The 25882-nt window shown below is 41.6% G+C and overlaps 5 protein-coding genes across 12 annotated transcripts; 2 read left to right on the top strand and 3 right to left on the bottom strand.

Annotated features, from left to right (window-relative positions):
* Window positions 1-6: 6 nt before the first annotated feature.
* Window positions 7-2203, bottom strand: LOC131674104 (BTB/POZ domain-containing protein KCTD5). Its single transcript, XM_058952611.1, has 3 exons — window positions 1859-2203; window positions 1410-1706; window positions 7-556 (listed from the first exon to the last, which is right to left on the bottom strand). Exons 1-3 carry the CDS (start codon window positions 2201-2203, stop codon window positions 371-373), a joined length of 828 nt encoding a protein of 275 aa, XP_058808594.1. The 3' UTR covers window positions 7-370.
* A 441-nt stretch (window positions 2204-2644) lies between these two features.
* Window positions 2645-5433, top strand: LOC131674105 (glucose-induced degradation protein 4 homolog). The gene is made up of 4 exons (XM_058952612.1): window positions 2645-2803; window positions 2926-3093; window positions 3166-3398; window positions 3487-5433. The coding sequence occupies exons 1-4, from the start codon at window positions 2657-2659 to the stop codon at window positions 3548-3550; spliced, it is 612 nt and encodes a 203-aa protein (XP_058808595.1). The 5' UTR covers window positions 2645-2656; the 3' UTR covers window positions 3551-5433.
* Window positions 5434-7260: 1827 nt separating this feature from the next.
* On the bottom strand, window positions 7261-13042 carry LOC131674107 (orphan steroid hormone receptor 2). Of its 8 annotated transcripts, none has more exons than XM_058952613.1 (8): window positions 12885-13042; window positions 10014-10233; window positions 9634-9945; window positions 9279-9549; window positions 8909-9210; window positions 8631-8833; window positions 8283-8560; window positions 7261-7920 (listed from the first exon to the last, which is right to left on the bottom strand). In XM_058952613.1, the coding sequence occupies exons 2-8, from the start codon at window positions 10224-10226 to the stop codon at window positions 7655-7657; spliced, it is 1845 nt and encodes a 614-aa protein (XP_058808596.1). In that variant the 5' UTR covers window positions 10227-10233; window positions 12885-13042; the 3' UTR covers window positions 7261-7654. The 8 variants fall into 8 exon arrangements, with proteins under 8 accessions (XP_058808596.1, XP_058808599.1, XP_058808600.1 ...); XM_058952616.1 differs by lacking the exon at window positions 12885-13042 and adding an exon at window positions 11553-12026; XM_058952617.1 differs by lacking the exon at window positions 12885-13042 and adding an exon at window positions 10525-10878.
* An 889-nt stretch (window positions 13043-13931) lies between these two features.
* LOC131674115 (microtubule-associated proteins 1A/1B light chain 3B-like) lies at window positions 13932-14780 on the bottom strand. The gene is made up of 3 exons (XM_058952631.1): window positions 14517-14780; window positions 14274-14436; window positions 13932-14179 (listed from the first exon to the last, which is right to left on the bottom strand). The coding sequence occupies exons 1-3, from the start codon at window positions 14557-14559 to the stop codon at window positions 14020-14022; spliced, it is 366 nt and encodes a 121-aa protein (XP_058808614.1). The 5' UTR covers window positions 14560-14780; the 3' UTR covers window positions 13932-14019.
* Window positions 14781-15647: 867 nt separating this feature from the next.
* LOC131674133 (dual specificity tyrosine-phosphorylation-regulated kinase 2-like) lies at window positions 15648-24905 on the top strand. The gene is made up of 4 exons (XM_058952655.1): window positions 15648-17228; window positions 19071-19727; window positions 20220-20611; window positions 21381-24905. The coding sequence occupies exons 1-4, from the start codon at window positions 16179-16181 to the stop codon at window positions 21520-21522; spliced, it is 2241 nt and encodes a 746-aa protein (XP_058808638.1). The 5' UTR covers window positions 15648-16178; the 3' UTR covers window positions 21523-24905.
* Window positions 24906-25882: the final 977 nt, after the last annotated feature.

The following is a 25882-nucleotide window of genomic DNA, read 5'->3' as shown; positions in this document are numbered from 1 at the left end:
TTTCGTCGTTTCAAACAATAGAGAAAGAGTCGTGCAAGCAAAACTTTGTTAACTAAATCAATAATACTGTTCGATATAATATTCTCCACAATACTTTCTCTCTCGATCGTCGAAAGTGATACAGCTCCGTATCGGTTTTTACAGCAAGCGTTATTATATCTGACCAAAAAAAGTCATTCTTAATGGACAACCTCAAGCTCTGCAAATAATCTTCTACTATATAAATACAGTCAAATAAAAAAAGGTAATAATACCGGTAATACAATACATCAAACAAATGCCTAATAATAGTTGAGAGAAAAAACCAAACATAAGGTATAGCATAAGATACAGAAAAAAAAGTAGGCATTGGTATTGTATATATACTGGACTAGTTGGATTGATTCTGGCTGTTTTGTGAGTTTGAGTTGCGGGTTATTGGCGGTACCTTGACGCGGTCCGTCGACTCTTGCTCTTTGCTGTTGAGTTGTGTTGGTCCGTACTCTCGACTCACCACGCACAGGAATTCGGCGTGGTCCTCGTTGCCATAGTTGTACTGCGAGCCGATGTTTATGAGCTGCAAAACGACGAAGATGTCATTTGTCGTGCGTGAGAAATTATCCCACATCAAGCGGAGTACGACAAAATGACGCGATATATTGTGTCCTGCCAGCGTTATCGGCTTCATTGTTATATCAAATGCAACGCCGGCGTTGTTTCGTATTATAAAGCTTACCCGCTGACATCGATATGTATTTCCATTGAGGCACTCCAAAAGGAAATTACAATGCTACAATCGTCTTTTGTCACTATTTCAAATGCAGATTATATGAAAATTCCAGTTTAGAACCAAGGAAACGTTGAACCTACGCATTCGACTAGCGGGAATAAAGCTTCTCTTTCATAATATAATTGACCCGCAAAAAAATGTGCTTATTGCATCTAAAAACTTCCAAAATACGGTTACGGAATCAGGTTTGTTGAAAAATACGCGTGATTTGGAAAAATCCATGGCGAACGGCCATGCCGTAAAAGAAGTATTTGGCAACAGTTTCGTCGAACAAAAATTAAAGTCGAACAAATCAACAAGCTTAGACAACAGCTTTCGTAATCCCTGCCAGTTGTTTAGTTCCAGTGGAATTAATGAGAATAAAATAAGATAGTTAGCGTATTTTCGCGAGCGCAGACCGCGACAAAATAGAAAAAAAGTCGTAAACATACATTCGAGCTTTACGAAGCAGGCGAATTTAATCAAGCACTTTTTTCGTTCGGAGCAGATAGAAATCCAATCAAAAGTTGGCATTTGTCATTCAAGGTTGTCAATAAGAAAACACAATCAAAGCTCGCGATAACAAACTTTGAAAACGACCATCCGAGTGCCGCTCAGAAAATGTAATTTGTCAAAATTCAATCAGTTTTCTAAAACGAACCTGCTCGAACTTCCATCCATCGGACATGGTAGAGACCATTTGCGTGAGCTCGTCCTCGTGGCACTGTATGACCCTGTACACGTGCTTTTTTGAATCCTTTGTTGGTCGACTGTCTCTCAAATGGATTCTCTCCTTGATAAGTCTTATGAGCTCGGTTATGTTATAAAACTCGGCCTCCTCGAGCACACCTTCTTCAGTCAAATCCTTGTTAATGACAAGTTTGCCATGTCTTAGATAGTTTAAAATTGGACTGAAGTACGTTGGGTCCCTGTCGATGAGATACGCCCCAGTCTCGTCCTGCAAACACGAAAGCACACAAAAGAAAAAAATAGGTCATCGCTCTGAGACTCGAGAGAGGCTCGTGCACACATATACATATAAAAGAGCAGACGAGGGGTGGGAGGGTGGAATGTATGTACACAAACGTTGAAAAAAAGTTAAAAACTAACCCTGTCGGAGATGAGGTCAGAATCTTCCTGGCATAATCGGCAAAGGAATGAATTGGGATCGCGCGTAAGCGTTGTCCTGGCAGTGAGAAAGTAAGTGCCGCCGACGTTGAGCCTCACCCACTGATTATTGCAGCGGACTCCCTTGCTGTTGGCCTCCGCCATGTTCGTCTGCCTCTGGGCCTCTGGCTGGTTCTGCTGGCCTACTGTATTTCTCTCCGCGAGGACGCGCGCCAAATAACAGCACTGTGCGAGAGAGCGAGACAGACGCGTGCGCAAGATAGAAACAGAGAGTGAGTGAGTGAGAGAGAGAGAGAGAGAAAGAGAGAGGGAGAAACAGCACTGCATCAGTCACCCGCAATGGTTAATCCGAAAAATCCGTATGGCAGCAGCACTTGCCATCTCAGTCTTGAGACTGTCACGTGACAGACAATTTTCCTGCAGTCGGTAGTTAGTTTGCTATCGACTCGCAAGTTGCAGTGGCGCCTTTAATGGTATGTGTGCTTGCCGCTTGGTGATGTGATGTGAGAGTAGAGTACTTCAAAGCACAATCAAGCATTCACGGGAAAGGGAGTGCAAAGTTTAGCATATAGCATAGAAGCGCAGTGGTGCCAAGTGTTCCGCCCGCGAGGAGAGCAGCAGATCACGACGCCTGGCATCGCGAGGTTCGCGAGAAGTCAGTCAGTTGGCAGAGTGCGTCGTGACTGTTTACCTCGTTTTGCGCCACCAACACAATAAAAAAAAAAGAAACGAGCCGAAGCATCGAGAAAGGTCGAACCAGCAGTGCAACCGATCATAAGGATGCCGGTTAAAGTGGACGTGGTGCCGCCTCCACCGGCCAATTCTAAACAACCCGGCGTCACCAAATCTTTACTCTACAATGGCTCCAGATTCCAAGGTTCGCAAAAGTCCAAGGGCAACAGTTACGACGTTGAGGTCGTGCTACAGGTGAGTTTTTGGGAAAGAGAGCAAGAAAGTGGATAGTCGCGAAAGGATATTGTCTATATTTCCACGAGGCGTGCTTTGTATGTACTTTTATATTATCCAATGACGTTTCATCCGCCTTACAGCATGTCGACGAGGAGAACAGTTATCTGTGTGGCTATCTCAAAATCAAAGGTCTAACCGAGGAGTTTCCTACGCTCACTACTTTCTTCGATGGCGAGATTATATCCAAAAAATATCCATTCCTTACACGCAAATGGGATGCCGATGAGGACGTCGACAAAAAGCACTGGGTAAGCGTATACATACATTTGAAACGTAGCTTATTGGCCAGCAGCTAATTGGAGCTTTGTTTCTTGTCACAGAGTAAATTCGAATCGTTCTGTCAGTATGGAAAGACGTTTAATTCAGACAGTTTCGACTATGATGCGTTGAAGGGAACGGATTTCGTTTTCATGAGATGGAAGGAACATTTTTTAGTGCCTGATCACACGATCAAAGACATCAATGGTGCCTCTTTTGCAGGCTTCTACTACATTTGCTTTCAAAAATCAGCTGCTTCCATTGAAGGCTATTATTATCATCGAAGTTCTGAGTGGTAATGATACAATGGACTTGTTTTATAAGAACCCCTAGTGTGATTTATTTGCTGACCAGCCATGTTTCTTTTGTTTACTTGCCAATAGGTATCAGTCGCTGAATTTGAGGCATGTACCAGAGCACAGCATACAGATCTATGAATTCAGGTGAAACACTGGATTTGTCGACATTCATTTACATGGTAGCTTTGTGATTGATCTCTTGATTGGATCTATGCTCGCGCTGAACTCAGTGATAGTTTCTCTTGTAATGTTTTTGCGTTTTTGTATTATAATGAGCGTGTCCTCTCTCGAAGAGTGGACTAGTGCCTCAAGTAAACATTGGTAAGTGATAGAAAAGCTAATACGCTTAATTTATTTTCATTCAAATTTTACAAAAAAAGCAAATATTAGAGACTCGTTAATTATATTTTTATTTTTCACGTTTTTCAAAATTACAAATGGAATGTATTTCTTAGGTTAAGATTGAAATTTTTTTATTTCAGTGCTAGGACAAAAAACTTTTCTATCATTATTGATTTTTAGAATTTCTACAATTTTTGAATTTGTGGTTATAAAGTAAGAAAAATGCAAAAGGCAAAAAAAATAAGACATAATTACCTCGTACTAGTCAAGAAACAATAACTTCAAATGAATTGCTTTTTCGAGTAGTACATCTTGATTTTAACAGAAAGAAAATCCAAAATAAAAAAAACTTAAAGATTAATGTATTTTATTAGACTGTTTTTGAAAATTTTTATGAAGTAAATCAATGTTTTTTAATCAAAACACAGTAGAATCTTATGTGATTTCTCTGGATCTGTTAAAATTGAGTAGAAAGGCAATTTATCTCATAAAAAATAGGAAAGAAAAAAGTACTAATTTTTAATATAAAAACTTTGAAATGTATAGACGTTTTTAGTTGATATAATACCAGAGGTATTGAAGATAAAATTTTATGATGATTTGTTACTTACTGCTTCCAAATATCTCTATCATGTAATATTGAAACATCGATAAGATTAATGCATTGCTATCGTATGTTTTAAATGATATATGTTAAGAGACTAATTATTTCTTCAAGCAAATTATCTGTATAGTTATTAAAATTATACAACTCAAAACAAAAATAGTAAATAAGAATGTATAAGAGTGAATGTAGAATGAATGAAATGCGCGCGAAAAGATAGAGAGAGAGAGAGAGAGAGAGAGAGAGAAAGTTGCATGGAAGGCGATGAAGACGACGGCTTTGGCTATAATGAAAAATTCTGTTAGACCGTCCCTTACAACGTAATACGCAATTTGCATCATACGTTTATGGAAATCGTAGATCTATCGTATAATTTATTTTTTATTGTACAAAAAGATTATGTAAATTGGGCTGTGTCTTAATGTAACGAGAATTTTATCAAGATAATCCGCGGCCTGCCTCTTCATCCATTAGTATCATGTTTTTTTTTCTTCTGTAATTTACACACACATCCACGACAGCGTCTATGTTTTTGTTCTTACGTTGCGCTGCTTCTTTTCTTTATTTTCTCTTTTTTTTTATAGTAGAGACTTTTATTATTTGTACATTAATAGAATGACTTTTTGCTGCGTCCTCCGTCAATATTTTTTATATATTACGTGTAAACATCTAGTTTCTTGTATACCGATGAAAGTACTGCAATCTCGCCAGAATGAATTTGTATGTACATAAATGATGTGTGTCACACGCGCGATTACAAACATATATTTGATATTTTTGAGAAAAAACGATTCAACCATCATTGTGCATGTGTGATTTCAACGGAAATTGTTCGCATTTACACAAATGGTAATGAGATGAAAGGTCAGAATAATAGAACAAAGAAATGAAATCTTTTTTGTAGAATTTAAGCGATTGACAACGACGATGCTCATGAAACCATGATTTTATTTTTAATGTTTTTGCTTCGTTTTCCAATTTTATTTATTTGTCACTATACGGGAGGGTGGTGTAGGCGTTTCTCAACGAACACTGCTATTTGGGAGATGAACAACATACACAAACAAATTGTACGTGTAATAAAGACTAAAGTTGTATTACAAAAATTAAATTTGTTATTATATTTAATTAATGTTTTTGAAATTTCGAATTATCTGGACTTCGTTGGCGATGTCGGCAAGACGTTTTGATCGACGCAGCTGTTTCTCCAGATGTGATTGACCTTCGCCGTCATTAATCGACTGATGGCGCTTCCGTCTTAGACGTCCACTATCATTGGCCAGTGATTCGCATTTATCTATTGATAAAGATGTCTGCAAAAATAGATTTAAGTTTATTTATGTCAATGCGCGATTGAAAATTTTACTGACGTTTTTATAAACATTCTTCCCTCCTACTTGCCGCGTGATATAACACTGCTGTTTTTTACGTATTTTTATGATGAAAGAAATGCTTAGAATGATCAAAATATACATTGTGGAATCCCATCGAGTCATTTACGCGTGAGAAACTTTATCTGCGGAGCGGCGTTGCTGTAAATTGGCGTTCTGCTATTTCTCTACATTAATTATAATTTTTATCAATTCGCTGATGCCTCTATGGCTTATCATACGTATAAATTTTTATTTTTTTATAACAGCATAAAATTGATTATTCGTTCATGATCTAGATTTTCAATGGAATCAAGCTGATTTTAGTTATTCCGCAGCAAGATGCGAAGCTTTGTTTTACAAGATAAGTTAATGCAAAGAATATTTAAAAAATAATATTATTTAATTATTTATTGCTTTTTACTTGTAAATTTGTTTGCATTTCCAATTCTCTTGAATTTTAATGATGTACGTTGCGCATTACGTATAGTGATAGGGTGCTATAACATGAAATTGGCAAAAATTCACGGCAAACAAGACGATAATCAACTGAATAGGTAAGGATAATCAAAAGATAATCACCTGCTCCAAAATCATATTAGATTTTGCGCAAATTTCATACAAGCAATGAAAGTCCTCAGAGTAGCTGGTCTTGCTGAGTAGCGTATTGAATTTTAAAAACTGCGAATCGAATTCGACTTTCGCTCTAATCAGATCAGTAAAGGATTGCTGAATAATTTGCGAGTCAATCACACTGCCGAGTTCCTCGTCGTTACCGCATGCTGTTTCTGTGGTTTCTGTGATTTTTTGCGCCAGGTCGACCGTCGTCAGAGTTATTGCACTCGATTCTCGAGGTGATTCGACTGGTATCTCAGGTATGGGTGTTCTCGGGGTATTTGAGCTATCTAATTCGACGTTACTTTTACATAGTACTTTGCCTGCAAAAAAAAAAGTATTTTACTACTAATGACGCTCATGTGGTAAAATATTTTTTTCGTAAAAATTACCGTTTAGATTATTCAAGTATGTAAATAACATCGAGCTGAACTTCAAAACATCTTTGAATAACTCGTCCAGGTCTTTATCGGCAAAATATGTTCTTGCAAACAACGATTTCTGCCAGAATCGATTCTGTTTGACGTTGGTTTTCGGCGAAGATTTGAACTCTTCGATAGCTACCAATTGCATCTGCGAAACTTGAGTGCTGCGTTCAAATGATAATTCTTTCAGACGTTGGTTAATTATTTGCATCGACTTAACAATGTCGTCTAATTTTTTTGAAAGTGGAGCCTGCATTTCGATACTTGGCGAAGCTGTTACATCTTTATCCAAATCTAATTTTTTTACTAAGGGTTCACTGCATTCTGTTTCCATAACGGTGTAGAAATTTACGTAGGGTTAATTATTAAATGATACAAAAATGATTCTGTCATTTAGCTAACACCAAAACAGAAGACTGACAAGCTTTCAAGACGAACAAACAAGAAGACAAGGGTTTGTTTATAGTTGTAATAAATTTTATTCAATTTATCAATAATCGCAAGTGAATATATAATAATAATTACAAAATTACATCGTTACTGTATATAAATATAAGTATCTGCTAATTAATGTAAAGGCACATCATCGTGTTATCTTGCTATATACATTGCAACTGTCCCAATTCTACGAGTCTCGGATAGTAACAATTAAAAAAAGAAAAAAAAAACAGTCTCATATCCTCGTTTCTTTCCACGAAAATTTCGCCAACAAACGAACAAGAAATATAAAGAATTATAATATAAGAAGTTTTACATTGCTTTTTTGCAAAAAAAAGCAATATACAAAATACATTTGCATCGACAGTTGCCGACGTGAAAAATTCTGCTTCAGAGGAATACTGAAAGTTAGTAGGCTTTATTTAATACATTTTTATCTTCCACCATTGACATTGGTGTCAGGCACGTAGTTGGCCCTCAGGTTCCATTTTGCAGCAGTCTTGCATAGTTAGAATATAAGGCACTACGCTCGCCACGCTCACTTTGCCGATCAGACCAGCAAAGAACAAATCTTCCAATACTCGTGGATTTATCGAACGTAAGGGAGCTAAGCGTAATAAAAGTCGTGGTAGACGTTCAGAACCTACTCGTTGCTGAAGTTCCGTCCATGCGACTTCTTGAAGGCATTGCACGCGACGACGCCACACTCCAGCGAGAACATTGTCTAAAAAATAAAACCATTTGTTTAAACATAGAAAACATATTTGCATTCAAAAATTAAAGAAAGTGTTGCTGTAGACTATAGAAAATCAATATTTAATTTCGCGCTCTGAGGCATTGTTTTTTCAACTAATACTTGAGAAGACAAAAATGTATGCCTTCTATTAATAAAAATAAACAATAATATAAGCCTCAGTTCGTCAAGATATATTTTTATTGAAACTACGCAGAAACGTTGCGTTGCAAATTTTTGTTAAATTTATAAACATTATTCAGTGTGAGTCATGTGAATGTTTTAAGAAGATGAAAAATGCCGAGGAAAAATTAATATTCAAATGTTAAGGTATCTTATTGTATGTAAATTACCTGAGCTAAAAAGCGTTAGAGCTTTTAAATAAGCATACTCGACAGAGTCCACTTGCAGTCGGTGGAGCGAACTGACGCAATCTTGTAAACGGCAGATGTGTTCGGTCACCGACTTTATTTTGTTTGCAGTCATTTTCTCTTGAGCAATACTTGTTTGAAGATGATTAATGATCCATGTGAGAATACTGGGAAGAGAGAGAGTGTAAGCACATTGGGCCAAGCCGAGAGTGAATAACTGTCCCCACGAACAGCGTACTAATGTCGTTTGTATGTCCGACCTACAAAAATATACGATAAATTATCTTATGATCATTTACAAGTTAAAATATAGATGGAGAAAATACTTACGGAAGTGATTGGAACGCGGGAATGCCTCTAGCCCAGTGTACCGACAAAAACAACAGTCGCGCTGCACTTTCGCATATATAATGTATCGACAAATATGCAGGAGCAGGACTAGGAGCTCTCAGTTCAAAGTGCATGTGTCTTTCCAATAACAATTGACCACAGTTCCAGTCTTCATCCGGTTCTTCGGTAGTACCATTGATATTCTGCAATTACCAGCAATTTTTATAAAATGCTTACACTAATCTCATCGATATCACATTTTTCTTAATATTACTTACATCTCCTGCCATAAGTTTAGCCATATTGTCTAAAGCATGTGAAATGAGAAGTCGTTCACGCGCTAACGTTAAAGCATCACTGAGATCACTATCACTACTGTGGTGTTCCTCCATACTAGGACTTTCAGGTTGATGATGCTGTTGTTGCTCCCACGAATTTGGTACTGGTGTTGTTTCAACAACAGAAGATGGCTGTGGCTCAGGTTTAACGCGTGGACCACGACTACCACTTTTTCCTGTAGTGCCAGTCTCGTTGCTTCCTATGACAGGTTTTCTCTCATGTTGCACAGCTGTAACAAACACTCAAAAGTAAGATTTACGCTCTCTCTATTCAGTTTTCTCGCTGTACTTTTGATCTGCAGAGACTTACAGTCACTTCGCATGCCCATCGCCAGGCACTTTTGCAATCTGCAGTACTGACAACGATTTCTGTGGTGTTTTGTGACTTCGCAGCTCTTGTTGCCTCTGCATTGGTAACCAAGTTGCTTACGTATGCTTCTTTTAAAAAAACCTTTGCAACCCTCACAGCTAATGGCTCCATAGTGTCTTCCACTTGCTCTGTCTCCACACACAACACATAGCTCTAATGATAGACCTATTCCCATACAAGAACTTCTTCCATCTCTAGGAATCTTTATCTGCTTCAATGCAATATTAATTAAACTACTAATTTGAGAATGAAAAAAAAAAATAAATAAAAGATAGTTCATCAAACAATATTTTACCTCCATATCAGTACCAGCATTGCCTCTAATGTGTTCAATGCCAGAATGCAGATGATGATGCATCATACCAGCAGCTGCAGCAGCAGCAGCAGTAGAGTAATCAACTCCACCTCCAATCTCTCTCTTGAGCTTTTGCTCAGAAATATCCTGGGTACTGTCTGAGTTACTATTCTGCAGATCCAATCCAATGTGGTGTCTTCTGAGAGATCTGTAGTCTCTCACACCTATGTTCTGCAAAGCAGGCTTACATTCATTGAGCTTTTCGTCGCTGTTAGTTCGCAATTTGTTATTGACCATGGGTTTCGTCTCTTTCTATGAGAAACAGAGTAACAAATCAGACACTATAGGAAAGCAAAGAGATGCTTCGACGATGTAACTACCTCCGCGTCGAGGTCGGCATCGGGTTCCTCGTCTTCTTCCTCTTCTTCGTCATTGTCCTCTTCTTCCTCGGGCTCCTCTTCTTCCTCCTCTTCGCTGTTTTCTTCTTGCTTCCTGCTTATTTCTTTGGCTCGCTGCTGTTGTTGAGCACGATATTTGATGTCGACCTGCTGCTGCTGTTTGGTCTCGGCTTCGAGGTCGCCATCTCTGTCCATGTTTTATCTAAAAATAAGGAAAGACGCAGCGGCAACGTTACACGCAGACTAAAAATACGGAGGAGTGAGGACGCGTGCACCTGTGCGTGGGTTAGCGCGACCACGTAGCATTATAACCTCAATACACAGTGGTGGCGGCAGGTGCAACGAACACACATACACGCGCGCGCGCATAGACGCGCGAGAAGAGAGGACGACGAGAGGAACGGAGAGTTAAAGCGGAGTGAGCGCGCTGCACTGATTATATTTCGGTCGGTCGCGCCTCGCGGGTCACGTGCGCTACCGAGCAGAGAATTACCTTTTTCCCTCTCTCGCTCTGCTCCGCATCTCGTTCTCTTTGCTCGCTTCTCCCTACCTAGCTTTTCTTGCACTCTATGCGGCCTTTATTACTCGGTTGCTCGGGAGAGAGAGAGAGAGAGAGAGAGAGGGAGACTGGGTCTCGCTCGACTTCTTGAACGATGCACTTTGCCGTGTGTGTGAGAGACAACTCTATATCCGAACGGCGAATCTGTGTTTTTATGCGTTCAAAATTTTGGAGAGCAAAGAACTTTTGCCTTTTAGAAGATTCCCGAAAGTTTTCGACAAGGTTTGTTTTGATTATATTTTCCAAGCAATATAGAGTCTTCGTATTTGACCCTGACGTACAAGGGAAGATCTTTCATCGATCGTTAAATTATTTAAAAGAAACTACAAAAAATTTTAAGCAAATAACTCACTCCGTAAACGTTCCGATGGTGGTATAAAACGGAGTATTGGAGTATAAATTACTTTTGAATGAAATCGATTAATTTTAGGCCATTCAGATATTGCAAATCGCGCAAACGTCACATTGTCAAACACAGTGTAAAAGAAGAAAAAAGAAAAATAATAAGATAAAAAGGAAGGTATTGCAAGGTAGCAATGAATAAGATGCACGAGCGAGACGTTCTCCCGGTAGCGCGCACAGTCACGAAGAAGCGTGCACGGCACTCGTCGTCACGGTACGCCAGCTCTCCTCTCCACGATCGCTATCGAAAGCGAGGCAGAACGAGCATAAAGCAGGGATGATAGCAGTGCGTGTCCTCCCTCCCTCCCCCTCCCTCTCTCTCGCTCACTCGTTTGCTCGGCAAAAAAAGAAGCGAGCAAAGGAAAAGAAACCCAGCTAGCGCAGAAGCAGCATAGCTTTATTAGCGGGAGAGGGAACGGAAGCTTGGCTACCAACACACTGCTCCACCCAGGTGCATTCCTCTCGCGCGTCTGCTACCCGACCTCGGCTGATTTACGTCCCGAGAGATGTATGATTTACGCCAAGCGACACGACGATACGTTGCTTGATTTATACCTTACCTCTTTGCTCGACCGTTCTCGCGAGTGTGTGTTCGCAGGTGCATGCACTTCGACACCACTGAATGTATACGTGCGCGAACGTGTGTTTGATCTCGAGAGAGCGACGAGAGGGGGAGAAGCTAATCGGGGCGTGCACCTACGACGAGCAGTAGCTGTACCGACTTGCCTAACCGCCTTTTCAAGATTAACTGCTCGGCTTCGCTGTTCGATGGACGACCGGTAGAGCTGGAAAATGCATTCCGCAGCTTCAAACACGAGCGATCGCTTTTTCAAGGGTTTATCATCCTTTCACATATACACATTTTGATTTTTTCAACGTGTTGAAAAACCCTGACGTTTTATGTGAAAGGCAAATCGGTTGCGAAGATTGGCAGAAGTCTTTATACACTTTTGTACGCGTTATCTAATCTGATTTTAACTTGTAGAAAAATATCAGTTGCGAAAATCTGATGGTTTTCGTATGGAAAAATATGATGCACTCACTCGAAATCGAGTTTAGAAAAGACGATAATAAACTTGTACAAAAAGTTTTTGTTTCAATCGGTTCTTCTTTCGAACTCATATGACAAGTACATACATGTATTACAGTAAATAAAATAAATTACTTGCTTACGTAGTTTTATATTTAGTTTGTACACCAAAATTAAAATCTTTTCGTATTGAATGCCGAAAGATAAACAATATAAATTTTTAATTCCGGCATTTAAGAAAAGGTCAATGTATTTTGACGAGATAAAGAACGGGATGCGTCAACAAAGTGATTTTATCAATTAACTGCAGAAGGTGAACTTTAAAATCAACAGAAGAATTGCTTTCTCCGTAAATGCCTATAGCACATCAAAATTTCAAATAAAAATAAAAATTTTGCAAGTTCATTTTTGTTTTAAAATATAGTCTTTAATAAAAAATTTATATAATGAATAAACGAAACAAAAATCCATATAATATGACTTGTAAAATCGGCACATATAAAAATCGTGAATTCTATTGGAAAAGAAAATAACTTTGGCATTTATGATGATGTCGATAACAAGTATATCTACGACGCAAATTTTGTTAATTCAATCTAAAAAATATGATTCCACTTTCACTGTACATCGGTAACGTCATACCCAAGTAAAAAATCGAGTCGTCGTTCACCTAACCTAAAATGGATCTCGCAAGCAGTTTCTCTCAAATTACACGATAATGCTTTATCCTTATCGTAAATCTTTTAAAACAAACTCGCAACATCACTAAATTATGACTCTCGCAAAGCAAATAAGACACTGATCTGTACAAATTTTTCTCTTTCGAAATCTGAAAGATCGTAAAATGAAAATATTTGCTCACCTGGTGTAGTAAGAACGCAGCACTCTGGCTTCGTCCTTAGCCTGCAGGGAGGAGTTCATAACCTTTGCTCGCGCTGCCGACACTACCTTTGTCGCTTGACAGCAAAGCACCACAACCACGTGATCACGTCCCTACCAATGCGCAATCAGCAGCGGCTGTTCACACGTGCGCGCGCGGCTAAAGCTAAATAAGTACACGCACGCTCGCAGCGCAAATTGTGTATATGCCGTCGTCGATACAATTTACTATCGCGTTTCTTTATCTTTTCTTTTTGCACGCTACATGTGTGCCACGAGACTTTGTCTCTAATGTGTGCGTAATGTTGATTATGAATTCTACTTCGTTCTAGATTTTACAAGTAGTTTCATCGTAAAGATTGCCGTTAGAGATTTCGATTTTGAATGGCTTCTGTGCAATTTGGCGATTATGCAAAATGCGTTACGTAAAAGACGATTTTCACATCGAGCTGCGCCAAGTCAAATCTGTAATTTGTCGCTGGTGAATCAAGAGAATGTTGCAATGACTGAAGAACAATAATAATTTTTTATATAAAAAGACATTTGTTTATTTATCCTGTAAATAATGTCACCATTACATCCATATTTACTATTTAGAATAACAAACACAGCCAATTTTCTAATTATCATTTACATTGTATAGAGTTTATAATTAATATCTATATAATATATAGCTATTTTATGTAAAATGATATACACTTAAAGTAGTATGTTGCAGTTGAAGAGAGAGAGAGAAAGCAAGAGTGAGAGAGCAAGATGAACAAAGGCACAGCATTATCTTTTAAGAGAATTACTCCATTATGAGAGAGTGGTACATGTATCTTGAACAAGCTCAAGTATAAACATTAGGTATAAAACAAAAAAGTGAAGATTTATGGAGGGAGTTAAAGAGAAATGGACACATGCAATCAAAATCTCACAGTGGAATGACTGTGTCGGAATACAATTATATAAAATGGTAATTGTCTCCTCTAGAGGAATACAGGAATACATTTGATGTCTCACAAGTGTACTCATTAATAATAATCAACTTGCATTTAATCCTTAATTTTCGTTTTCTTGCACAACACAGAAGGCAAATTAATCGCTTGCCTTATCAAATACATACATATATCTTGTTAACCAAATACATCCTGACTGGCAAATACTATATATAAAAAGCCATCCTCGTCTTTTTCTCTTTCATAGAGTTGGGCCATAGTTGTACAGCCACTAGCAATGCTCCTTTGATTAATGAGTAAATAAAATGCTTGATGTGGATGAAGCTGTAGCCTCCTCCTGCAATTGCACAACGAAGAACAATAAGTAAACATAAACAAACGAAGTGTTGTTTTCGCGTCGACGTTCAAAAATTCATTAACGATTGACATACCTAATAATTTTAACTAACTCGGTAACAGTCAAATAGTCGGGTACGAGAAACTTTGTCTTGTTGAGTAGCGGCAGCTGTTTTTCACTGCAATATCTCTCAACGACGATGGGTATCTTAGTAGGATGCTTTTCACGTATCATCTTCACATCTTTCACCCGTAGATCTATGGTAAACAAACACAGTCGAAAGTTAGTGCGCAGTTACTACAAAACTATAAGAGAATTATAATGACAGTTAACTCACCAAATGAGCGTTTCTCCTTGAACGTTTTTGGTATGGAAGTCATGTTTGAGCGTGTATTTATATGATCAAACTACAACAGATCAATTATACCTTCCTTACTCGTCTCCTTTGTGTATCACGAAACGACGCACACACGCTTTTCGATTACGCACACAGTCTGTCTCGCTAGCTAAGCTTGGTTTGGCCCACAATGCGTGAGCGTGCAGCAGCGTTTTCAGAATACAACGTCGTCTAACGCATTCATCAACTGACAACCACACAGAAACAACAATGGCGATTTTGTGTTTGTGCGACTGAAGCGCCACATACTTCGCTTCTCGCAATTCTTGCAAGCTACTAGCAGGGACGGATCACCTAACGTGGGTTTAGGTACATATTATGTACTGGGCTACCTACGCCCGTCAGATTTTATCATTTTGGTAACCTACAATTCATTATCATTTTTCTCTTTTTCGATGCTAATTCAAAAAGATGTATTTCACACGGTAATTTAATTTTAATTTACAATGAAATCTGACGCGAATCTTTTACAAAGTTTCAAATCATCTCGTTTGAGCCCAAAGAGCACGATTGTCGATAGAATTCCAAACACAACATCGGTATTCTGCCTCTAAAATAAAATTGAACAAGTAACGATAACCCGTTCAATAAACAAAGTACCAGCTCGCAGATTCGCAGTCACCGATACATCCCTGAATTCGCGAGTCCATCAAGAAAGCTTGCTCGCGCTTGCGCAGCAGCTTGTATACAGCTGACGTGCTGGGCCTTTGTGGATTTAAATTTGCGCATCAATGCTTTTCCTTCTCTCCTCTCTCCCTCCTTTGAGCAACCTCAATTCGCAGAGAGCGCGTAATTTGAAACAGCCAAACGCAGTGATGCTCCGAAAGCGAAAATCCGTCTGATATTTACTTTTGGAGCAAACTGCGAGAAAAGCAATTGAAGTGGCACACGCAAAATGCTTGGGTAGGTATGTAGCCAGGTCTGGCGGCGATCGATTGATCGGACAATATTTACGTCGTCCCGTCTGGTCTGGCGCTCTCACGATTCGGAGCGAAGCCCATACACATATGTCAGGACATATACGTGGGTCTTAGACTCGATCAGTGGCGTCCTCTACTCCAACAGAGCAAGAGAGAAAGAAACGAGGCAGGCTAAAGCAGTCGTGGGTCGCGCGGCGCGACTCTCGCTTTTTTCTCCCCTCTTGTTGCGTGTTAATATTGGTCGTGAGTTTCTCTCTCGAGCTGCTCGCGGCTGTTCGCGGCGCAGCACAGAGAGTGGCTCGCGTGGTTTGCCGAAGGAAGGAAGAGACTAGAAGCGAAGAGAACAGAGACGACGGAAAGAAACAGCGCTGTCTCTCCTTGCGCTCGCGAGTGCGCTCCTGAAAGCATTCGTGTATGCCGAAGGATGCGTGCCGCTCGCAGGACTCGGTCTGCCCGAGGTGGATGTCGAGCCAGCGATTGTTGCAATGGTATGAGCAGCGACAACAATAATAGTCCAGTGTTCCTCAAGCCGAGATAAGTGTGTGAGTGTGTGCCTCGCGCGCGTATGTGCCTAGGTATAAAGTATAGTCAAGGTTGTTAGTGAGTGCGTGCGGGAACGAAGCAAGGAAGACGAGGAGGAGGCGGAGGAGGTGGTGGAGGAGGAGGAGGAGGAGGAAGAATAATGCCCCTATCGAGGCCGGGTCCCCTCGCTCCTGGGGGAATCAGTGAGCAGGCCTATCTGCCCCCCCTCAAGCCCACTCTTATAGCAGCCAGCCAGCAGTTACTGAAGCAGCAGCAGCAGCAGCAGCAGCAGCAGCAACAGCAGCAGCAGCAGCAGCAACAACAGGACAACTCGTCGCCGGCTCACCACCTGCCGAGCCTGAACGCGAGCCTGCAGAATCTCGCGGAGAAGGCTTCCAGGTCTAATTCACAGTCGAGTTCACCGCTCGTGAAGAATGGCGGCGGCGGCGGCGGCGGTGGCGGCGGCGGCGGCGGCGGTGGTGGTGGTGGTGGTGCTGGTGGCTGCAACGAGCAGTCGAGCAACGCGGTGGTCGTCGCAAATAGCCAACAGCAGCAAAAGCCGAAAACGATGATTGTCACGCCGGACATTGTGATGAAGCTGTACATGAGCAAGCTGACGCCCTACGAGCATCACGAGATCTTCAACTACCCGCAGATCTACTTCATCGGGGCGAACGCGAAGAAGAGGCCGGGCATCATCGGGCTGGCGAACAACAACGACTACGACAACGACAAGGGCAGCTACATCCACATAACCCACGACCACGTGGCCTACCGCTACGAGGTGCTCAAGGTCATCGGCAAGGGCAGCTTCGGCCAGGTGGTCAAGGCCTACGACCACAAGAACCACGAGCACGTCGCGCTGAAGATGGTGCGCAACGAGGAGCGCTTCCACCGACAGGCGCAGGAGGAGATCCGCATTCTGCGAGCGCTGCGCGAGCAGGACAAAGACAACACCATGAACGTCATCCACATGTTCGACTCGTTCACCTTCCGCAACCACATGTGCATCACGTTCGAGCTGCTCAGCATCAACCTGTACGAGCTTATCAAGAAGAACAAGTTCCAGGGCTTCAGTTTGCAGCTGGTGCGCAAGTTCTCGCACTCGCTGCTGCAGTGCCTCGACGCGCTGCACAACAACAAGATTATACACTGCGACATGAAGCCCGAGAACGTGCTGCTCAAGCAGCAGGGACGCAGCGGCATCAAGGTACGTTAACCTCCAGCGACAGCCAGCCATCGACGCGCGCTCGCCGTGCGACGGAGAGAATGCGAGAACGAGAGCGAGCGAGAGAGCGGGAGAGAGAGAGAGAGAGAGAGAGCGTGCGAGCGAGCGAGAGAGAGAGGCAGGCCAAAACATCGACTAGCGCCATGAGGGGATCGATAACGTACTCGTTCGCCGCCGTGTATCTTGACTCGCGCGCTCTACGCCCGACGTTGCTGCACCGTCAATCGCTCGTCTTCGCTGCCAATCTGCCACGTGTGCCCACGACACGCTCCTCCGGTTTATGCGCGGGCGGCCCATTATAGTCGGCCACCGCGCGTACACGACGGAGCTTTCGCGTTACACCTTCGAGGCGCGTCCCGGTGGCAATTCACGAGCGATCCGATCGAGCCGTCGATACGCAACTGCACAAACACAACGGGCGCCAAGAGGAAGAGCCTCCGACCTGTCGCCCTGAACTATGGATTTTTATAGCGGACAGGCAGGTGTCAGCTGACACACCCCTGCGGACGTACAAACACAGCCCTCCTAAGAGCGGAATTCCGTTGTTTTCCCTTCGTTTCATTGTCGTTGCGCAACTCCGTCGAGACGATCGTTATTTCTTCCTTTTTCTTTTTTCCTTTTTGTTCTTTGCTTTTGCGGGCAGTTCGTCGCGCCGCTACTTTGCCAATTTGGAGCTTGGCTCGAGACACGGATACTTCTCCAGTTATCGTCGTTTAATCGCGCCTCGTTTGTGCCAGACGACACTCTTTTTGCGTACACAATGTGGAGCACAGTCCGGCGATGATTAATTTTTATCTTTGCTTTTTTTTCTCCTTTATCGGAGCTCGGGCGCAATGGTTTTCGACGCGTTGATAAACGTCTCGCCGGTATCGCGAGCAGACGTGAGCTTTTAATAATTAGGAGTCTGATATCATTGCACGCAGCACCGACGACAAGGAGAAAACTAATACTCGGACGTGTCTCGAAAGAAAAAAGGAAAAGAAAAGAAAAGAAAACGTGGAAACACGCGGAGCCGAAAAGACCTATTCACGGATTGTGTAAGCAATACAACTTGCGTCAAGCCTCGAGTCAGAAAGTCTATTTCTCGCGTCCGCCCGACCGTAGCGAAGAAAAGGGGTGATATTCTTAAAAATAACGCGTCGAAGATCGGCGGCCTGGATGCGTCCTCGCGCGTTCAGTATTGTTCCGGCTCGATCGGGTCGCGCGTGCAAGCTCGGCCGTGAAAAAGAGAAGCTGACGCCGGCTGCGCCTTTCGAAATCGGCTTTCTTTTATACGAACCGGCACGCTGATCTATATCAAGAATCGCCGGCCGGCCGGTCAAGCCCGAAATAGTTTTTGCGCGAAATTCATTCCGCCTCCTTTTGCTATTTTCGTTGTTTTGGCTAGCGCTGGTTAATTTTTTTCGTTTCATTTCATTGTTTTTTTTTTTTTTTTTTGATCTTTTTCTTTTTTCCTTTTCTTAAGTTCAACGCTCGCCGACGATTATCGGCTCCCCGAGTTCCATGAATAGCGAGACAGCAACGTTTCGAGCTCCTCTTGGTCATTGGCTTTTTTTTTGTCTTCCTCTCGAGAGGAGCGAGACAGTGCGGTGATTCACTCTCGCGCGCAGGATTGATTACGCGTAGTCGGGGATTTCCTTGTCGAGTCCGCGACCAGCTACGAGTTGCAGTCGCGTGTCTTTTCTCCGCTTGGAAACGGGAGCGTTTGTGGGGCGAGCGTGCCGATTTTCGCTCGGTCGCGTGATCGATAGGTCTGGATCAGCCGAGCGCCGGGCGCGTGATCATCGAGCGACGACGAGGACTAACGTGGCGACGCTTTTGCAGGTGATAGACTTCGGCTCGAGCTGCTACGAGAACCAGCGAGTGTACACCTACATCCAGTCGCGCTTCTATCGCGCGCCGGAGGTGATCCTCGGCGCCTCGTACGGCATGGCGATAGACATGTGGTCGTTGGGCTGCATCCTCGCGGAACTGGTGACGGGCTTCCCGCTGTTGCCAGGCGAGGACGAGCCAGATCAGCTGGCCTGCATAATCGAGCTGCTGGGCATGCCGCCGCCGCGGTTGCTCGAGAAGGCCAAGCGCGCGCGGCACTTCGTCAGCACCAAGGGCTACCCACGCTACAGCGGCGTCAGCTTCAACGCCGACGGCAGCGCCGTGCTGATCGGCGGCCTGTCGAGGAGGGGCAAGTTGCGCGGGCCGCCGGGCTCCAAGGACCTGAAGAAAGCGCTGAAGGGCTGCGACGACCCGCTGTTTCTGGACTTCATCGAGAAGTGCCTCGAGTGGGATCCCGAAATGAGAATGACGCCCAGCCGGGCACTGAGGCACGCGTGGCTCAGGCGGCGCCTACCGAGGCCACCGGATTTCCAGGAGCAGCTGTCGCAGCAGCTACCGAGCAAGGATCTGCCCAGTCTGACCACCAGCTTGCACTCGAGTCAGGCCAACTTGCAGCACGCCAGCATGCTAAATCCCGCCTCGGTCCAGGTATACGGATCACGCAACCCGTTTTGTCGTTCGCACTTGCCAAGACTATCGGGGCTATTTATACGTCCTAGGGGCACGCGTTTCCGTGTTCAATGAGCGTTCTAGTTTGCACGGTTTATCGACGCGAAGCCGATTCTACGTTAATGACGATACCTGCCGAAAGGCTCAACGTGGACGTTGGCCCGTTCCACCTGCGGTGGTCGCAAAATCGACGTAGCCCGTTGCTATTGTTACTTCAGAAATTACGTCCGTGCGGAATACTGCTGAGGTACACTATTTTTTTTTTCAATCGTACAGCGCGTCGCGATCTGCGAGCAAAATCTATGTAATGTCCAATGGTTTCCTCGTTGATTTTATCGGGCCAGCCTTAGCGCAATCGCCAGGTTTGTCGACGACGAGTGAACGCAAAGCGCTTTCTAATGCCACGTCCAGCCCGAAACCCGCACGACAGCGCGCTTACTCACGGGAATGGTATGGTTGGTTTTGTGTTAGGGCAGCGGTACGCTAGGTCTACGTACGTGCCCGTCCGATAATAGTCGGAGTTCGGCAAAGCAGCAGCAGCTGAAGCAGCAGTCGCAGACGCAGTCGCAGACGCAGACGCAGTCGCAGACGCAATCGCAGACCATGCTGCCAAGCCAGGATTGGAGTTACGCGACAAAGTCGCATCAGCAGGAGCATTGGTCGAAAAAGGCCCAGCAGTTCGAGAGCAAATTGCGCGAGCTGTGCGATCACCTGAACGATTTCAAGGCCGCTAAAAAAGGAGCGCCACAGCAGTCTCAGCAGCAGCATCAGCAGCATCATCATCATCGCCTCTATAGTCAACTGTCCAGGCAACTCAATGAGCCTGCTAATTCTTATCCGAAAGCGCTTTGGGATAGCCTCAGGTATACACCTTGGGTATTTATTTCGCTTTCACAGGAGGGGGAAAAAGGTCGTCAAGGAATTTTACGATTTTGGTGAAAATTACTATGAGCTATTTCTTCTTTCTTTGTTTTCGTTATTTATGAGGTGCTGGTGTTAGTGATGCTCCTAGGGAGAAAAGCCGCTCATTGATTCTATAGTTGGTAGAAAATTCTTAACTTGACGGGATTTCCAGGAACGTCTTCCCATCGTAATGGTTATTTACTGGATTTTCCCCGTCACTGATAAGATAAGGGGATAACGATCTAAGGCAAACCAAAGTAGCTTGGCAATCGGTGGTCAAGTTGCAAGTGCCCGATTGATTTTATTTCATGATCGTGCCAAAAATAGCGTGCGGTTGGTTTTTGAATTAATAAAGCCATTTTCGCAAGGAATCGAGCGGCTTGTCGGAGCAAAGAAATTTTTCTATTTTTAAATAAGTCAGCGAGTTCCTTCTTCCACGTCGCGAGCGCGATTCGAATACTTATCGATACAAGTCGGCACGTACGTTGTTCGTGATTTTACGAATATATTGCATTTGAATGTTGTCCGATGATGTTATAGTTTCGAGGCAAGCGACGAGTGCTCGATTGAAAAAAAAATTGAATCGCGAGAACGGAAGGATCTAAGTCGATCGAACTGATGTTGCAATTGATAAGAATTTGGTATTTTCAGTTGTTCTCGAACGGGCATAAATCCTGAGATTGCGAACAATGCCGTGAATTAATTATGAACCTTGTTTTTCTTGTTCAGCTTGCAAGACGTGAAGCAGCGCAGCAACGGCCATGACAGTCACAGTTCTCACGGCTCTCTTGTGAGCGTGAGCGACAGATCACTGGTGGACAAGGAAGTCGGCTGGCAGCAGGATATCAGGCGCTACGCTGCCGAGATGTGAGACTCGCCTGGGCTAATCGCGCGCGAGTCGCGCGTCTAGCGGCCCCGTTTCGCTCGCTGCTTGCAGAAAGCGCGCCGATACACAACTCTTTTCCGCGATTTCATTTTCATTTTACTTTCTTCTATATACTTATCATTTTTTGATACTTCGACGAATCAGAGAGACTGTAATACTTGCGATAATCAATCGCGAGATAAATGACGACAAATGAAGTCGACACGAGATTTAAATGTGATAACCCGCGAGCATTAGCTGTGTACTTATTATAAAGCATGAATGCAAGAAGAAGGAGGTGATGAGGGGAAAAACAAAAACAAAATTAACGCAACGTTCCGCTGCTGACAAAAAGAAATACGTGTATATATCTATATGACGAATTGAATTGACGTATATACTGCCATTAGTTCATTAAGCGAGCGCGTACCGAAGTACGACCACGACTTTTTGCACTGACATTTTAATTATTATTACAATTACGTACATATAAATAAAACTTGTATATGTATTAATCCGTATATAATCGCTAATCGAGACGAGCGGACGTTTTTACTCTGCGCCATTCAACTACCACCACTTCACTTTCATGAGAGACGACGACGTTTAGCACACTCTTCTTTTGGTTTGGTCGATGAACATTATTATAAAGACAAAATAGCAAACAAATAACCGATCTGCCGATATACATTGTTGACATTGAATTATAAGGCTGTGATCCGGCGTCTTGATGTCGCGACAACGTGAGTTTCTTTATACACTATAAATAACGATAAACAAAAATGAATAAAAAACCAATACGTTAACAAAATAATAAACAAATAAAATGTAAGCGAGCCAAGCGATATAGTGATTTTGCAAGCTCTCATTCAAGCATTTTAGGATTTTTAATCTCGACGCGTGTGATAATGACGCGTACAATTGTAAAACGCGTATGTACATCCGATTCGCCTGCGATCTCCATCGCAGCTGGCCGCCGACTCGGATTAATTTGCAATCACAAAATTACACACACGTTGAGCTCATTAAGATCTTGGATATATTATGCAAGTGTATATCGTGAACGTAGCTTCGTTAAGGTTTTTCAAAGAACATATATAGCTTTTTAAAAATTGTGTTTACGCAACGAAATTTCGCGTGTATTTGCGTATTATAGTTGTGTGCTTGTAGTGTCGTCCAAAAGTGAATTTTTACATTGTTTCAGTGAAGTATTGATATTAGGAGACTTTTGTACGGTGACATTTTTGGTGAATGAAAATGCGCGGCATTTTTTACTTGTCGATTATATAAAAATCGATAATTAATGATAAATAATAAAAATTTGTCTGAATTGGCGCTCGGCTTCGTTCGCTAGAAATCGCGGATGGAATATGTTTGCCGATAGACATGATATGTAGGAATTGAAGCTTGCACGGCAATTGTGTACAACTATACCAACATATTTGCATAATTTTATTGGTATCAAGAATAGCCGAGCAATAGGGAACATGCATAATGTATCGAATGCCCAGTGATTCGTTTTTTCTCTAAACTTAGCGTTCAAATACAAACCGTCTACTATGTAAATATATAACATACATATTTATATATGTAACACTGCTCTCTTTACACTATCTATCATTGTCTTTCGCGTTTTTATCTGTAAAATACATTTATTTTGCGTGCATTTGTGCAACAGTCAATAACTCGGCTTACAGCGATGTAAGCTGCCCGTTCACTTGAAAGTGCAAGTAGTCTATTATGGTTTGCGATAATAGGTTAAGTTATGCATGTCCCCCTGACCTCCTTGTATGTGAGTCCCATTCGTTTTTATGTATATAGATGTACGTATGTATGTATGATTTGCGGAGTACCGCATGTTATGTTTGTAAATGCGGAACAAAATACAATTTAAGCATTTCAAATAAAGTCGATCCACGGACATTTTACAAGACTTGCCGCTCTCGACTTTATGTTTTAATCGTTGCATTGTTCTTTTTTGTACCGATTTCTACGATATACTTGCTGATGTGATCAAACATGTGACAGCGAAATGCTACTTGTCCTTAACTATATCAAATACTTTTTGTTATCAACTTTTGTATGCTGGTCACTTACTTTTCCCGTTTAAGATACGATAAAGCGAACGAATAAGCATTTTGTTACGAAATCACGTGAATTATTTTGGAAAAAATGCCGTATCTTATCTAGAAATGTGAACATTTGCATGCGCAATTGGCGCTTTCAGTTTTCTTGTCATAAGCAACAGAAAAATTTGATAATCGCAGTCTTGAATTTCTCTACTAGATTTTTCATTTCGACTTTTGTTGTTTAAGATGTTTTTATAAATTTTTACTTTTACATTGAAAAAAAAATGTAACTTACATACTCAGCAAGTCATTTTCAATTGCGACTCTACAAAGAATATACAAATATTATATGAAAAAAAATTGACTATTGCCTTGGTGAGCATTTAGATATTAGAATTTAATCGATGCTGTAAGTACGCACGTATGCACGATTAATTGAAATGGTAAATAGCATAATACGCAATTTTTAATCGCTGTAAAGAATGGCGAGTTCCATTTAATATTCCAATACGATATTCTGACAAAATGTCAGTTTATAGAAAAACCAAAGAAAGTGCAATTTTACATTGGACACAAGCAATGTATCCTCGATTCGCCAATTACTTTATTTGGAAACCAAACTGTACGTAGACTTTTCACTTTGAGAACTCGTCAATTCTCGACAGCGAGGCAGTTGCACGCGATACGAGAAAAAAAAGAAAAACATACCGTATTATACATACCTTTGTACGCATCAAAAGATAAAAAAATGATAAAAAAAAGCTAAAGCCACGAGCGCGTGTTCGTCTTGTGTGTATAACAGAGCATTAAGACTAATGAAACAAAACAAATCCTAGGTGTATAAGTGTATAAATAAGGGTGACTTTATATATCTGCGTAAGCGAGAGCAAAACGGAGAGACACACAAAGTTGTATCCTAGGATCTTTTAGCGCGCAGACGACACATGATCTCGTAAAAGAAATGCGAGTCCCGTAAAAAGATAGCGCATTTTACCTCCTAGTTGAATTTTTTTGTCGTCCGCGCGCTCATCGTCCCCTTGCGCGCGCGTCTGTGATTTTGCGCGCGCATGGGATTGTGATTATTCGCGACGACGGAAAAATGGGTGCGACGAGAAGAAAACGTAATAATAATAGAAAGAGAGCGAATCGACGAGAGGCGATGAAGATACGGAACTCTTGTTCGGTACGTGTTCGAATTATTAATTATTGTATTTGCTAGTTCGATGCGAATGCGTGAGCCGAATGAGTTTCTGATCTTCGACAGATAAACCAGTGCCCGATTACCTGATTTGATTATTATGAATGAATAAATACTGCTTATGACGGTTACATTGGCTGTATTTTTTATCCATTTAATTCCTTCTCCCTTCATTAATACATTAAAGTATAATTTTATATGTGTACACTTATAAATGCAATGTTCAGCAAATATCCCAATAACCCAAAACTTTTACGAACAGTACTATAGTTTAAAAAATAAAATTTCTCAAGTGTTAAAGCCAAATTATTTTTGTTTGCTTGGCGTTGAAATTGTATAAACAAATACTGGTTGATACTGACTAAAATAAAATGTTTGTATTACTCTACTACAGTATGCAGGTTTTAAAAATCTGGAGATGCATAAGATGTGAAACGATATTATAGATTTTCTTTTGCTAATAGCTGATACATACAAATGATAAATGTTCTCTATCAAATACTCTCTATTTTCTGCATGCATCCTAAGGTTCGATAAATGAACAAGGCTAATTGAATTACATATATAATCAATTATGAAATAAAATCTCTATTGAGTAATACATAATAAGATTGCAGCTTATAAACATCAAACAGTTAATAAATTTTAAAGCTAAAAATTAGAAAATTGTCTCATTGAATTGACCTTCACCGTAGATAGCGTTTTATGATAGTAGTAGATCGACTAGAGCTGAAAAGTAGACGTCAAAATTCTGTCTTGAACATAATTTTCAATCTCATGTATAAGAACATTTTTTCCTGAAAACTAAACATTCTTAATATTGACAGACAATATGAACCTGTTTAAGAATGATTTCTTCCGAACAAATTTATAAAACAAAATTTATGTTTATATGTGAAACAGTTGAACAAAGGCACGTAACAATTAAAGTATTGGGCGATCGATTAATTAACGTTTGAAAAGAGTTTGACATTTTTTCAACATCGGGAACATTTTTCATAAATACATATTGCAATGACTATCAAATCTGCTTAAATGTTGGTGTATACGACGATCAGGCATTGAACGAATCAAACATAACTATCACAATGAAAGAAGT

This window comes from Phymastichus coffea, unplaced genomic scaffold (genome assembly GCF_024137745.1).
Source record: "Phymastichus coffea isolate CEN01 unplaced genomic scaffold, Cenicafe_Pcof_1.1 PCOF00212, whole genome shotgun sequence".
In the NCBI taxonomy this organism is placed as follows: Eukaryota; Metazoa; Arthropoda; class Insecta; order Hymenoptera; family Eulophidae; genus Phymastichus; species Phymastichus coffea.
The sequence above is the reverse complement of the archived record's forward strand: the minus strand, read 5'-3'. Positions and strand labels throughout refer to the sequence as shown.